This window comes from Electrona antarctica (assembly GCF_951216825.1).
Source record: "Electrona antarctica genome assembly, chromosome: 18".
Classification (NCBI taxonomy): Eukaryota; Metazoa; Chordata; class Actinopteri; order Myctophiformes; family Myctophidae; genus Electrona; species Electrona antarctica.
In genome coordinates this window covers 27,801,991-27,817,015 of record NC_136799.1, presented here as the reverse complement: position 1 = coordinate 27,817,015, position 15,025 = coordinate 27,801,991, and the positions used below count along the sequence as shown (strand labels likewise).

At 41.0% G+C, this 15,025-nt stretch overlaps 2 protein-coding genes across 8 annotated transcripts in view; both read left to right on the top strand.

Moving 5' to 3' along the window:
* Nucleotides 1-4,955: 4,955 nt before the first annotated feature.
* spata7 (spermatogenesis associated 7) lies at nucleotides 4,956-11,635 on the top strand. Of its 2 annotated transcripts, XM_079528080.1 has the most exons (13): nucleotides 4,956-5,150; nucleotides 5,608-5,676; nucleotides 5,821-5,910; nucleotides 6,091-6,138; nucleotides 6,240-6,343; nucleotides 7,057-7,523; nucleotides 7,872-7,920; nucleotides 8,931-9,052; nucleotides 9,135-9,185; nucleotides 9,301-9,378; nucleotides 9,600-9,657; nucleotides 9,803-10,007; nucleotides 10,062-11,635. In XM_079528080.1, exons 1-13 carry the CDS (start codon nucleotides 5,108-5,110, stop codon nucleotides 10,361-10,363), a joined length of 1,686 nt encoding a protein of 561 aa, XP_079384206.1. In that variant the 5' UTR covers nucleotides 4,956-5,107; the 3' UTR covers nucleotides 10,364-11,635. The 2 variants fall into 2 exon arrangements, with proteins under 2 accessions (XP_079384206.1, XP_079384205.1); XM_079528079.1 differs by having other exon boundaries at nucleotides 9,803-11,635.
* Nucleotides 11,636-11,976: 341 nt separating this feature from the next.
* ptpn21 (protein tyrosine phosphatase non-receptor type 21) overlaps nucleotides 11,977-15,025 on the top strand; it is a 29,095-nt gene continuing 26,046 nt past the window's right edge. For 2 of the 6 annotated variants that reach the window (XM_079527396.1, XM_079527391.1), the window contains exons 1-2: nucleotides 11,991-12,223; nucleotides 13,103-13,408. In XM_079527396.1, the coding sequence (XP_079383522.1) occupies nucleotides 13,229-13,408 (180 nt within the window). In that variant the 5' untranslated portion in view covers nucleotides 11,991-12,223; nucleotides 13,103-13,228. Of the gene's footprint in view, nucleotides 12,224-12,260; nucleotides 12,373-12,543; nucleotides 12,613-13,102; nucleotides 13,409-15,025 lie in introns of those variants that run through there. The other 4 variants (XM_079527392.1, XM_079527395.1, XM_079527393.1 and 1 more) reach the window with 4 other exon arrangements.

The window sequence follows — 15,025 nt, the reverse complement described above, 5'->3', positions numbered from 1 at the left end:
AAGAGGAAGAACATCCGCACACCAGTTTGTAGAGCTCCGAGACGTTACTTTATTTGAAACGTTTCGACCGACTAGGTCTTCATCAGGCAAATATTACAATGACAGAAAAAAGAGAAAATATATACAAAAATCATTGATTAATGATCATGCATATCACCTGGATATGCAAATTCTCCATCGGAGGAGAATTTACCTGAGCAGATAAACTTTACATATACTTAAAACAAACAATCAATAGAAAAAACATTTTCATGAGAGTAAAAAAAAAGTCATGATTGATGATAATGTTTAAAAGCACATACAAGTTAATAGGACATCCAACATGACAAAATGTGTATAGGCCTATCCGTGATAGGGTTTCTGTTAGTGTGCCTGGTGAGCTTTGAACCAGGGATGTTCTGCACTGCATGGGAACAGGTAGGCTACCCCCCAGACCACCACTGGGTATGGGAGAAAAGCCTAAAAATAAATCTATGTCCCAATAATGGAACAGAAAAACAAGAAACTAATTAACCTTATTCTAAAGGAAAGGCTTTATATCAAATTCCTCATTTAGACCATCAGGAGATATGGTATTGAGGAAATAAATCCAATGAGTTTCTCGTTGGGTAACCTTTCAAGATCACCATGTCTGGGTGGTTTTTCAACCTTCTCAATACCATCATAGCGCAAATTATTAAGACTAGCCCTTACCCGTTGTGAGATATTGTCCCCCCCTTGTGGCCGCTGGGGGTACTGCGCACTGGGTGCGTTTTTAATTCACTAATAAATTCATTATTAATTTATAATTTGTTAAATTGGAAAAAGGGTTGGTTGGTGCAGGCAGTGAGGAGCTACGGCGGTGTTTCTGACACACATTCATTCATTCATTCATTCATTCAGACAGACAGACAGACAGACAGACAGACAGACATTGGCTATATAGTATGATGATGATGTTAAATTGGAAAAAGGGCTTCGTTAAGACCTCCATATTATTATAGTCAATGCCTGTGTGAAAAGTGGGAGCGATTGGTGCAGGCAGTGAGGAGCTACGGCGGTGTTTCTGACAGACATTGGCTTAATTATAGTATGATATGATGATGATGATTAAATTGGAAAAAGGGCTTCGTTAAGACCACACACACACACACACACACACACACACACACACACACACACACACACACACACACACACACACACACACACACACACACACACACACACACACACACACACACAGTGACACACAGTGACACACACAGAGAGACCTCTGTATCTTTCCAATTTCAGTTGCCCTCTGGTGGCGGGCGGGTGGTGTTACAGCGTGACACACAGACACACAGACAGACAGACAGTTTTGGCCAGCTTCTATAGTTAGTGCTCACTTCGTTCGCAACCACATGTGTGGTGCTGCATGTAATCGCACCACGTATGGATTTTTATATATACAGCATTGACAACCTATAAAGGCAACATTTTCCAAATTTCATTATGCTTATGTGCAAACTAGGGGGTTTTCATGATTCTGAATCCATTCCAAGCATTAGTTTTACACGAAAAACACTCCTTGGCCTAAATTCGGTCATAGCCAAATGTGATGCTGACCTCATCACATTTGTGCTGATCTCATCACATTTGTGATGACGGCTAAGGCTGTTTATAGCCCAAGGAGTGTTTTTTGTGCAAAACGAATGCTTGGAATGGATTCAGAATCATGAAAAACCCCTATAGTTTCACATGCTACTTAAAGCATGATGAAATTTGTGGTATACAAGAATGGCCATAACTTTTTTTTCGCGATGTATCTGGCAGAGCAGGCCTCTTATTCTGTGGACCCCAATGACCAAATGAATAGAAAAAACACAAATAAAAAGTACGGCATGATATCACAGGTCCTCTCAAAATGTGGGCATGTGGCTCCCCGGCTACAGTGGCAGGCAGCCTTTTTTCAATTGATCTATGTATTTCTGCTTTGAACGGATTGCTTTGAACGGATTACCCCATAATCACATTCCTGAAATAGAATACTGCACAGTGCCCAAGCAAAATGAAGTGCGAGCTGGTTCATTATAGTGCCATTATTCCCAATGTCCATCCCTTAGTGTGCGAGCGATTTCTTTGTTTGTTTATTATACTGTTAGTCGCTCAGCACCTGCCCAAGTTTGGGTTGGGGATGTGCATGTCTTTGCTCTCTTTTCCTGCAGTGCTGCCACAAAGACAGATTTATCTGTCTGCACTTGTGGTTACTGGTTTTGTCACATGACAGTGTTGAATCCAAAATAACTGCAAATTGAAAACAATACGTTTCTCGTAAGTGATGCAGGGTGAAAAGGTCTTAAGAACAATACACCAACCAAAAATGGCATCCTGGTGACATCATGTTCCTATGTACAAAGTGTATACTCAATGTATCCAGATTTTCTATTGGGTTCACTCTGTTTTCCCATGTTGATACATTTCTTACTTTGTTGCAATATCTAAAATTGGTCACAATAGAATATGACGGGGACATTTTGATATTGTCTTGGATCCAAAATGTGTCCATGTACCATAATATGTCCACGGACAATATATTAAATGAAATTAAATGAAATTAAATGAAATTAAATGAAATTAAATGAAATTAAATGAAATTAAATGAAATCAAGATATTTTAAGATATTTACTGTACTATAATTGTCATGATACAGTGTTAGGCAATGTGTTAACAGTAATACAGTAATACTGCTACAAAAGTAATTATTAATTGGGGCCAAGCCATGAAGGGGCTCAGGTAGGCCCCTGTGATTAATCTTAGTTTTTCTTCCTTCTTCTTCTTTTTTTTCTGTGTGTGTCTATGGCACCCTCTAGGACAGATTTAGCCTGGGTTCCATGATTCACTGAGACAAAACAAATCCACGGAACGCAGCGAATTAGGCTGGAACCCAGGCTAGGACAGATTGGTCACTTTTTATGAATCTTAGCTAGGACATTGTTCCCTACTCATACAACAGATTTGCTGTCTTTCATGACCTCTGATCACAACAGGCAAGACTTTCAACATTTAAGCACATATATCTCCTGACCTGATTGTTGTACGCTCACAAACATGGTCCTCAGGGATGTGTCCCCTTATGAACAATAACCACTAACTTCGTCAGCAGGTCAGAGGGAGAGGAGGTGACCAATTGCTGTTTTTTAGGGGCCATCCAGATGAGGACGATTTCGGTGTTTCTCGGGCAAGTAATTAGCCGATCTGCCCTTTTTGTCACACGGAGACAGCGTTTTGGGGGACTTTAACGGCTAATTTTGAAACTACTAGATTCTTGTTCCTGACTTGTTCCTGTATATGTGTGAGTGCATGGGACCCGAATGGAAACAAAAACGCAAGGTCTTTCTTCGGAAATACTTTTGGACCAAAATGCCTAACTGTACCTGTAAAGTTGACCGATCCAGCAATACCATTTAGAGTGTTTTATTCAGTATTGTTGCTTTCTGGCCTCAGTTTGAGTATAGTAGACATATTTTTTCTTAACCACTGTCTTAAGCCCTATAGAGTGTCGCAGTCCCGCCCCCTACCAGGGCCCAGGAAATGATTCCCAGTTCATTTTCCTCATAGACATTTAAAAAAGTATTTATTAAGCGTCGTACAAAGCCAACTCGAGTTGTGAGAAATCATGACAACAAACACAATTTTTCGGGCCGAACAAATAATAAGAAAAAATAAGAAGAAAACGGCAGGTTACAACACAACAAAAATAAATAAATAAACAAACAAACAAACAAACAAATAAATAAACAAAGAAATAAATAGGGACACCAGGTTGAAAGCGGTACTTCTTTGTGCTTATGGCATTCATCCCCCTTCGGCACTACATCACCCTATGCATCATCTCTTGGTAACCAAAAATGGATGATGCCTGTAAAGATGTGCATGAGCTTGGAGGTCATCATTTACCTCTTACGGGATAAGACGCTTACAAGTAATTTGTTTGGCAACAGAAGTTGACGTTGATGTTAAGGTAATAGCTTACTGTAAATCACTCAGGCTACACAGAATGCTTTCAGGATAATTAAAAATCAATCAAGATTCTCCAGAAACTAGGATGGAATCCAAGTGTCATTTCCTGTCTTAAGAGAAACATGCCATGTCATCCCAAACTCTAAACCTAACCTCCGTCTTAACGGTCTTAACCAACCTGCCACGTATAGGTCACTTAACCCTAACCTCAGTCTTAACCGGCCATGCCTCAGTCTTAACGGGCCACATAGGTCGCTAACCTGTCAGTGACCGGCCACGTCACGTAGGTCGGACTCGGACTAACGGGAGGTTGGACTTATGGGCAGTCCCCAGCATATGTAGTTCCAATATGATTATTTTGGGGGTCACTCACAGCCTTGTTGAGAATCGCTGCTAATAGCCTGATAGACTTTGTAACAGTTTATGTTACATTTGTTAATATTTTTTAATGCTAATTTGTTTTTTGAAAATTACTTGAGCAGATCTACAAGAATATTGTATGGGGTCCCTAGCTGGTATGGGGTCCCTAGCTGGTCCAAATATTCTACATTATTTATGGAGTGTGTCTTGTCATACGACTATATAGAAGTGAACATGGTGGACCCTCTTGTAAACAAGTGTAATGCTTAATTGGGTCGTCCACTCAGAGTTAACAGTCTTTGTATTGAGTTTGTGCTTGAAATGTACTGTAATTCTGCAAACTGTTAATAAATATTTCAATCAATCAATCAATCAAATACGGACCCTTTAATACACCAAAACATAAATACCGGTAAACAATATCACAATAAATAAATGTGTGCGTGCGTGTGTGTGTGTGTGTGTGTGCGTGTGTTTGTGCGTGTGTGTGCGTGTGTGTGCACGTGTGTGGGTGTGTGTGCGTGTGTGTGTGTGTGTGCGTGCGCGTGTGTGCTTGCGTACGCATGCGCGCAATGACGCAGCACGCAATCATAGCAACCAGCATGGCGACGGAGAAGCTTTCATCTCATCTCCATGAAGCTAGCATTAGCTAATAAGACAGACATTACCTCACCCACCAGAGCGTTGTAATGTTTACCCGTACTGTGATTTTAGGATGCACTCAAGCTTCACTGTTAATGTACCCGAAGACTTCTGAGGAACATGGGATACGCTGAATGTGGCATTATAATGGAACCGAAGAGAGGTAAATAAATAATTAGCTAAAGCTAATAAAGCTACTTAAGGTAGCGAAACTAGGACAGTCAGGCATCCTCAATCCTTTTAAAGGACCAATAATTGACCAACTATTAAATTATTTGATAATTATGCATTACGATACGACGGCTGATTTATCTTCTGCGACAGAAATCATGTTTTATTGTTGGTCCAGAGTGACTTTGTTTATTTTTTATAATGAAGCCTTGAGGGCGTTCGCGAGAAATCACAGTGAAACTGATAAAATTAGCTGTTCTTGTATTTGCTTAGCCTACAACTTGTATTAGCTAGTCATCATGGTAGCCTATATAATTTCGCAGGGGACCTCCTGAATACAGGTTACTAGCTCAAATACATTACATTTAGTCAAAGGCGAAAGAGAACGGACGGCACGGGGCTTGGTGGTTATTATTATTAATCTTGTAATCTTGTCATTCAAATTGCAGTGAGTGCATCGCCTGTATCGGGATGCAGTCTTAGCAGTCTCAGAGGACAGACAAGTTTGAAAAGCAGCAGTAAGTATTGCATATCAAAGAGTTATTATTGTCTAGAGTTGAATATTGATTATTGAGGATGATGATGATCATTATACATCCAAAACTGACAGTCTATCTTTACATGTCAGCACAACTGATTACAGTGTTAATCTGTTTATGCAGCTTTCTGTCCAGGGTCATCTAGCAGGACGACCCGGGCCATCATTCAAGACCACATGGTGTCTCATTACAAAAAGGTCTACACTGCTAAAGGTAGGATATCCAATATGCCACACAGAGACTCTAATATTGAAAATGAATTTCATAATGTTTGTTGTATCATCATAAAATTAATTTTACTTTGGTTTTGGCATCTGTGTAAAGGTCATATTATGGCTGGTGGTTATTCATTTAGATATTTATTCATTAGATACGTATTCTGTTCATCCACAGCTGTCGTTGATGCCTCAGTACCTAAAAGCTTGGCGTGTAGTGTAAAATGTAAGTTGTACTCATCAAAATATCCTTGTCTAATGTAAAATTAAACCACTTTTGTTCATCTTCTGGGTGGTTATTTGATTTTGAATACATAATTTTCGCAGACAATGACCAGATAAAGCGAGAGCAGCTGAGGAAAGGTGACCGTCCTCACTCCGCCCACTCCCTGTCACAGAGGAACAGCAGAGCTTCCTGCTTGTCATCTCAGGTAGGAACAGATATCTAGAACCAATAATCGACTTCATCTCGCTCATGTAGGGTAATCGATTAAATGAGAAGCAGGTTTTTTTTTTTTTTTTATCAACCAATCAACATGAAAAATATTCAATTTGATTTTAATAATGGACTAATCCGTTAAATCTGATTTCTTTCTTAATCTTTTATATTTATTATACTTTTATTTACGTCCTGTATTAGTGGGAAAGGAGAGAGAGGGAGGACCGAGGTCAGACCAGAGATTGGTCAGTGAGAGAGAGGGGGTACAGAAGAGGTGAGGTGAGAGAGAAAGGGAGGGAGAGAGAATGAGAGATTAGGGAAGGGGTGGCGGTCTATTCAAGTTTCACCCACACAAATGTAAATGGAGCCTATGCAGTGATGTAAATAGGTTTTCAATGTAATGAGTCTCAGGATGCAGGGATGGTCTTTTAGATGAGTCCCAGGGACATTGTATCCCACTTCAACGACGTTAGGAGTCATATTTTGCCATTTTTACAAATTGCAGCATTTAACTCCCATTTCATATTTCATTTTATATGGTTATAATGTGGTTATATTCATGTAGAAAACAGAAGAAGAAATTATTATTATAACTAAAGCTAGCAAAATAAACTAGAATTATTGCGTCCCTTAACTATAAACTGTGTTTTGGGATGCAAAATGCAACCTATTTTAATCTCTGTGAATGCAATCTTTGATTTTTAGAGATGGAGATCAGTTCACGGTGAAGAATACTTCTGCCCAGGTCGTTCCATGGTCTCCACCCCGAAGTTCACCACATCTTTCCATGCCAAGCAGATTGTTTATCCGTCATTCACAGTTGGTGGTTTTCAGGGCCTTCCTCACAATGTCCGGCCTTCATCAGAATTCGACTACAGGAGTCCACAACCAATCTCCTACAGGCAGCCTTCAGCACACTCCTCAGCTCCACCGGGCACACAGAGTAGCTTCAAGAGTTTCCAGGACCCTGTCCAGAAGACGTATAGTGGGGACCTACTCCAGAAACATTCTCACTACTTCACTCAGGAGGACAAGCCCTTCACTCCCAGGACCCTGAAGTCAGATAAAAGCTCCTACCTTGCACAGTATCGCTACTACACATCCCCACGAAATAAACAAAATCAAGGTTGCACGAATTCTGCACTTTTGCGGCAGGAGACATACCATGGAAGGTGGGGTTCCTCTCTCTTTCTGTCGCTATATTGACAAGACTACCTTATTTTACTGTACATACTGTATATAGTCCAAGTGCAGAATGCCAGGCAAGGTTTTTTTCCTCTTCTGTACTAGTATAACTGGTGCTTCATTTCTAGTCCCAGTGTGCTGCTACTTGCTGTCCCTTTTTTATTCTGTATGATCTGTGTTTCTTACTGCTGTGCTGCCATTGATAACTGAATTTCCCTCACAGGATCAGTAAAGCTGTCTTTGTCTATCTCTCGCTCAACTGTGATGTTTTACAAGTCTTTCAAATCTACAAATCAGCACTCAGCAAATTGTTCAATTATTTCTCTTGTATGCAGCACACAAACCAGGGAATACTCATCAACTGAGTTTGATGATCCACCTCAGGTATGTTGATTTATTTGTTTGTTTATTATCAGGGCCATGCACAAAGCGATCCAGAGTTACAGTAGCTACAGTATGTACTACAGGCAAAAAACAATACAATTAGCTTTTTTTTTTTACAATTTTATTTTCGTGTGTGTGTGTGTGTGTGTGTGTGTGTGTGTGTGTGTGTGTGTGTGTGTGTGTGTGTGTGTGTGTGTGTGTGTGTGTGTGTGTGTGTGTGTGTGTGTGTGTGTGTGTGTGTGTGTGTGTGTGTGTGTGTGTGTGTGTGTGTGTGTGTGTGTGTGTGTGTGTGTGTGTGTGTGTGTGTGTGTGTGTGTGTGTGTGTGTGTGTGTGTGTGTGTGTGTGTGTGTGTGTGTGTGCGTGCGTGCGTGCGTGCGTGCGTGCGTGCGTGCGTGCGTGCGTGCGTGCGTGCGTGCGTGCGTGCGTGCGTGCGTGCGTGCGTGCGTGCGTGCGTGCGTGCGTGCGTGCGTGCGTGCGTGCGTGCGTGCGTGCGTGCGTGCGTGCGTGCGTGCGTGCGTGCGTGCGTGCGTGCGTGCGTGCGTGCGTGCGCGCGCGCGCGGCGCGCGCGCGCGCGCGCGCGGGGGGAAAGAAATACAAATGATTTTTAGACAGCTAACAGAAATTAGATCAGCACGCCACGCATCAAATTGGTTTGAGCCTTGCATGCTAGGAATACAGCAGATACTGTACATACGGTAGTTGGACATAGGGAAACCAGTGTGATTGATAACATGACTGTATGTATCTTGCCAGAAAATAATTACATAAGGGGACATAACTGAGACCGCACTATCAATCATATTGGATGCACAATATGGCATGTTGTAATGAGTACCACTTAATCTCTCAAATTGGTAGAAGAGAATGAACTGCAGCTCAAGGTCACAGGCAGTTTTATTGTACCTTCAATGCGTAAACGGCTCTGCCGAATGTTTGCAATAGTATCCCATAAAAAGTATGGAAAGTATCGATTCAATATTTGTCCCCTTGTTACAATTCTTACTTGCAGGGATTCAGCACTGAATATGATTGGTCCGAGGATGAGTCCAATGGTCTCAATGTCTCAGTATCTAGACAACAAAACAAAAACGTGAAGAGCAGAAGCAGCAGTTTCTTTCTTTCCTCGTCCAGGTAGGATTTCTTCATAATCTTTGCTTCGATATGTAATGGTAGTGCCTGGATTATATAAATAAAGTGTTGTTGTGTTTTTAAGGTTCTCACCAGAAGGCATTAAATCTCCAATTATGATGAGAGTATCTGCAGAGTAAGTTTTTTCTATAAAACTATGTATATAGCTCAAATATAAACATCTGCTAATGGATACATTCTAAATGTTATCAAACTGAATTTTGAATATCTCACCTGTAATTTCTCAAAAGGGAAGAAGAATTAATGTACCTTGAATTCATCGCTGATGTCACGAGCGACATATTGACCAGAGGGCTCTTCTCTGACAGGTGGGCGATTTTTATGAGCTGTATTCAACTGACTTAAGGTTCGCCTAATCTCCCATTTATTTAAGGCTATGAATAATCACAGGTGACAGCATGGGTTCATATTTTTTCCATAATGATTCATGAAAGTCATACAAAATTACTCATAATGTGTAAACAACAGTGGCTCGGGGCTTGATGTGGTACTGCTGCATGAGTCCTTAAATGTCATTGTCTTTTTCTAGGGTGCTAGAGCGTGTGTTTCAACGTCACATTAACACGAATAAGCATCGGCTGGATGTGGTAAGGTTCTTCTTTAACCAACAATGGTACATTTTGCTGATTTATTTTTGTTAATGATGGTAATGAACCCATCATTAAGCATGAACATATAGGCAGGAAATTGCATTGTCCACTTGAAGTTTTAAGTGAATGCTTTCCTTTTAAGGGTAAAATGCGCCACCGTCTGGAAGTGTTACGAAAGGATTTCAATTCACCCACATGCAGTGCAGATGTAGAGACCAAGGAGCATAATGTGTATGAACAGCCACTCAGCCTGGAAAGGAGCGTTTCAAGCTCAATGGAGACCAATGAAGACAATAACCTCCTACCATATGCATCACTCGTCAAAGACCATGTTTCACCAGGAGGTGCTGTGCCCCTCTTTGTTTCCACACAATTATATGCCTGCTCCAAGGAGAGAACTGTCTTAGCTACTGAAGCAGGTAAAGAGGAGGACTTTGAGGATCTCTGTGAGAACTATACTCTGAACAGCCAAGAATACAAACTTCAGCACAATGATTACACTATTGTGACTGGCGATGAAGGCCTGCATCTTATCACATCTGAAGACAATCGCGATGAATTATCGAATGAGCTGGAGGGTCTAGGGAGACGTTTGTCGGAATCTTTGCATGTGTCTGGTAATACATTCAACAACGACCAGGAGGCAGTTATTGAGCAACATATGAATAATACATATGTGTCTCTCAGTGATGACGAGTTCTGACTGCCACTCCTTAAAAAAATGATTTTCAAGTGCTACAGTGTCTTGCTTTGTGCTTGAAAATCTATTTTTTTCATTGATCACATTGTGTGATGAAGTATACCGAATATTAGCTTTATTCAGGGATATGTTACAAGGCTAAAATATTTTGTTTTTATGTTTTTGAAATCCATTAAAGAAATGTAGACTAAAAAGCACACTTTTTCTAACTTTATTAAAAGCACAACAGATGACACGTAGTAAAACATAATGCAGATGCTCTGGCACAAAATTATTAGGAGCATGCACAAGATTGGGAATTTGTCACAATGTTTTGCAACTCTTGGCCGTTGCTGCCTTTTTATGTGCTGTCTCAAAAAGCAATGTATGGCAATATAGAATGTTTAGTAAGTACAGAGACACAGGGTGATCAGAGACACAGGTTGGGGGACACGGTGGTGCTGTCGTCTCACAGCTAGAAGGTCCTGGGTTCGATACCCGCTGTGAGTGCTGGGACGTGGGCCGTGTCATCAGTGCCCATACCTGAGGCGGGATTAGCGAAAGGGCCTTTCTGTGTGGAGTTTTCATGTTCTCCCCGTGTCCCCTAGGGTAGGTACCCTCACAAAAAAACATGCAGTAATCCTGGTCTCTAAACGACCCCCCCCCCCCTGGCCAGGGTGCCTGATGGAGGGGAAAGGAACGGGTCGGAATAACGTGTTCCTTCTACGCTACGTCTGGCCAGGGAAACTCCCCCCTGTCAGGTGAAAAGAAGCATCTTGGAAGCCCTCCCCAGGTTGGCAGAGGAAGTGTAGTGCCCAGGATTACATTAGATAATTGACACTGGGTGAAAGTTTTGTGCGATAAAAGGGGGAAAAAAGAGACGGGGTGAACCACAATATCCAAAGCCTCACAATACTTTCTTTCAGTATTGCCCCTTTGAAACTGCCATAGGCCCACGCCTACCTGTGACAGTGTGACACACAAAGTATTGTCCATAAACCTGCACTGATGTAAAACAGAAGTTTTTTTTGTGTGTGTTTTGCAGAGATGGTAGCCTATTGATAACAAAATATGAGCATTATAGTGTTGAGTCAGGATTGTACAAAAAGCAATGTTTTATTAATGTATTTCTCTATACTGAGTGTGCTTCTACTATTTAGTTGTAGAAGTTTGCTGTGTCTTTACATTTGTAATACATTTGTACTGTATCAACATAAAATGTCTCCATGATTGCACATGATTACAAATGTAGAAAGAAAATTCATTGTCATATTATTAAAATAATAATTGCACACATTTACACACATTACAAAAATCCAAACGCTCACATCAACCAACAAACAGTAAACAGACAAGACAGCAGCCAGCAGTTCTAGGCAGCTGTCCCATTTCTGGCATTTTCAGCTCCCAGTCCTGGCATTCCAGCTGTCTGATGTCATGGTCTCAAAGCCTTCATGTATCCCGCCGCAACGGAGGATCTATAAATGTGTAAATGCGAAAACTGCTTTCGAGGGCATGCAACATCTAAATGAATGGTTATAAAATACATATATAGATGTACAGAATTATGAATATGTTAGCATGATTTACCACATGTTTTAAAAATAAAAAGCCCCTAAACTATAAACGGAGATCCGGCGCGGATGTAGATGGGGGATACACTTGTTGCTCTTTCAGTCCCCAGGAAGTGAAGCGCGTTAAGAACTTAGCTGAACTCTGGGAGGCATGGAGCGTTACGGTGGATTAAAACCTGGAACAAATGTAAGATAAATAAACGTTACTTCGCTTTGGTTCATTTTAAATTCACGATGAAGACTTGACTGACGTCAAAATGGCCGACCTGATAACGACCGAAGCATAAGCACAGTTCATTGTATATGACAGGTAACGTGAACGTTATTATTTGCAATATATACCTACCCGGCGACGTCAGCTCTCCTACACTGAGATCCATGTGGACCGCGTCTATTTGCTGGAATACATGCTACCGAGCTAACGCAATTTGACTGCAATGATGTCCAATAACGTAACAAGTATACCAAACCGTTTGATTTATGTATGTTTCACGCGTTTAGTGTTTGTTTAGTCTGTTTTAACTAGTGCTTCGTGGATCATTCAAAATATACTGATGGATGTTGCACGTAACGTTGTTGAAGTGTCGTATGTTGAAGTATGGGGGGGGTTGTTGTGATGTGGTAAACTGAGTCTGTGTCGCCGCTCGCCGGGGTCCGTGGTTGGATTCAGACCCTCTGGATCAGACTATGGTCTGGAAGGTGGATGAGTGCTACCGCATGCTTGGAACATTAACCAACGTTATTATTGTTTGGGTGACTCGTTTAGCCTGCCACACTTTATTAGCAGCAGACCGTTGTTTTAAACTTAAGTTTAAGTCAGCTGAAGTTTGACATGGGCGGACAAAGTTTAAACTTCACAAATTGGCAGTAGTAGTGGCAGATAACAAATAAAATGCAAATAAAATCCAGAGATTTAAGAGGATTAATGTTGCTGTAAATCCCAGTTGTCTAGTCAGTGGGACATCTGTTTTAGAGTGTAAATTGTAAGCCAGTTGTAAATCCATTCACCATGCAAATGCATGCACATTGTTTTGATTTGTTGTTGTCATCATTATTATTATTATTATTATTGTATTTATTCATTCGTTAGATCCAGTCATTCTAAGAAACAAATTGCACGTAGAGTTGAGTGCTGTAAAGAGGCCTTGAGATTTTTTCTCATGTCTCATTCCTGTTATCTCTCATTCAGGTTTTCCTGTTGATGATGAGCCTGATGACTACCTGTCCTTACATTCATACTTTCCTTGGAGAACCAGCAACGCTACACGTTTTTCTGGACTAAGAGGAGACCTGCCCTTCGGCAGGTTTGGGAAACATGCCCTTACCATTTGGCTTAAAACTCAAAAGGACTCGAAGGTACACTGTCTCGAGCAAGAGTTGCCTTGTCACCCGGATCCAGCTCCTAAATGGGGAGTTTGTTGAGTTTACACTTTCCGTGGAGAGCACTGGACAGGAATGTTTGGAGGCAGTTGCCCAGAGACTTGAGTTAAGAGAGGTATGTATGTTCATGCAAACACAAGTGCTGATTGTTTTCACCAGTAGACCTATTTGGGATTGTCAGAGCTATGTTTTGGTCAACGCATACCAGAATAGGTAACCGTTAGTGTGACAGGCAGCAGAAACCAAGATAAGACCACCTTATCAGTGTATCGTTGTTATTTCATAGACGTATGTAAATCCATTCCTTTACTATTATGTCATTTGCAAGACACAACTTAAATGTTTGTCATTGGCAAACACCAGCTACAACACTGTATGTGGCAGGTCACTGTGGACAATGGTCATAATGAAACTAAAGACTATGTAGATAGATTTACAAACATTTAATTATTGGAGCCAGTGATAACCTGGAGAATGTTGTTGAGAAACAGGTTTGAAACTTTCAAATTTGAATTAGGTCCCTAATGCCGCTTCACCACATCACCGGATAAGACTGTATGGTACTTTTCTCGCCCTCACCACTACCAACTGACCCACACTGGGTCTCTCTTCCTCCTTCCTGTTTACAACTCAATTAACAGTGTTTAATGGGGATCCAATGCAAAGCAGGCTGCACAAAGTGCACAATCATCAAATGCTTACCGTCTGGTACAGTGCTGGTTATATGGAAAAGTATGCCTTATTCCTAAGTGTGACACACAATGCTGACTTGAGTCATTTGCAAGAGGATATAAGGCACAGTGTGGTTTACTCAATTACACTTTTAAAGACTTTTCTTTTTAACATAATTTCGCCCCAGTAGGACAGTTACTGACATACAATTTGTAATACCTATATTACGTTTCGTTTTCATGCTGGAGGGACTAGTCTGTTCTTTGTTTGTGCAACACATGCATGTGTTTTATGTAGAAGGATTTCAGTCTATGCTAGAAGGGCATGCATGGCCTTTAGCTGAAATTGATGTATGAATTTTGTTATTTTAAACTTCTGCAGCATGGATAAGTTGATGTTTTCTAAATTATATCCTATGACCCCAAACTCCTTTTCAGACTGTCTTGTCTGCAACATGAGATAGGCGACTGACACAACATTGGTCATGGTGCTTTATTAGCCACTTAAAGCCTTGGACCAAGACTGACAGATTCCTTATACCGATTTATTATGTACAAATCCCAAATATAAACTGCTTATCCTTCCTGTTGGGACGCCTCTTTTCAATAATATTACCTACTGTATAGTTTAATAAAGAGATGTTTTAATCTTGTATGGACCGAAATGTCGCAGTATTTCGTTTCCATTGAGTGTAATGCAATACTGGCTTCCACTCCACATGAGACTGAGCCACTGCACTCATTGAGGAATACAGTGAACTTCCAACTAGAGGTTGTCGGGTAAGCCTGTTCCCTGAAATAACTGAGGGTCGAACTGCTGGAATGGAGTGCTTGGATTGGATTTGTAAATGTATGGAGGCCTAGTACAGGCAGAGAAATCCCCCAGATATTTGGGGTGAAATCCAAGTCTTACACAAATGCAATTGATAAAATAAATAAAACCCTATACGTATCAGGGTCCCCCACTCCCCCAGGGCTCTATACGTACTTGGTGTGCTCCTTTTTAAACCAAACCGCTTCACAAATAGAATAGTGAGACGCTAGTCCCTAAGGTTTATGTA

Excerpts from the sequence above, each read along its gene's own strand:
- spata7 (XM_079528079.1), top strand. The coding sequence starts at position 5,108 with ATGGGATACGCTGAATGTGGCATTATAATGGAACCGAAGAGAG. Across the intron at positions 5,151-5,607 it reads TATAATGGAACCGAAGAGAG|TGAGTGCATCGCCTGTATCG; the intron begins GTAAATAAATAA and ends TTCAAATTGCAG. Across the intron at positions 9,379-9,599 it reads AGAGGGCTCTTCTCTGACAG|GGTGCTAGAGCGTGTGTTTC; the intron begins GTGGGCGATTTT and ends GTCTTTTTCTAG.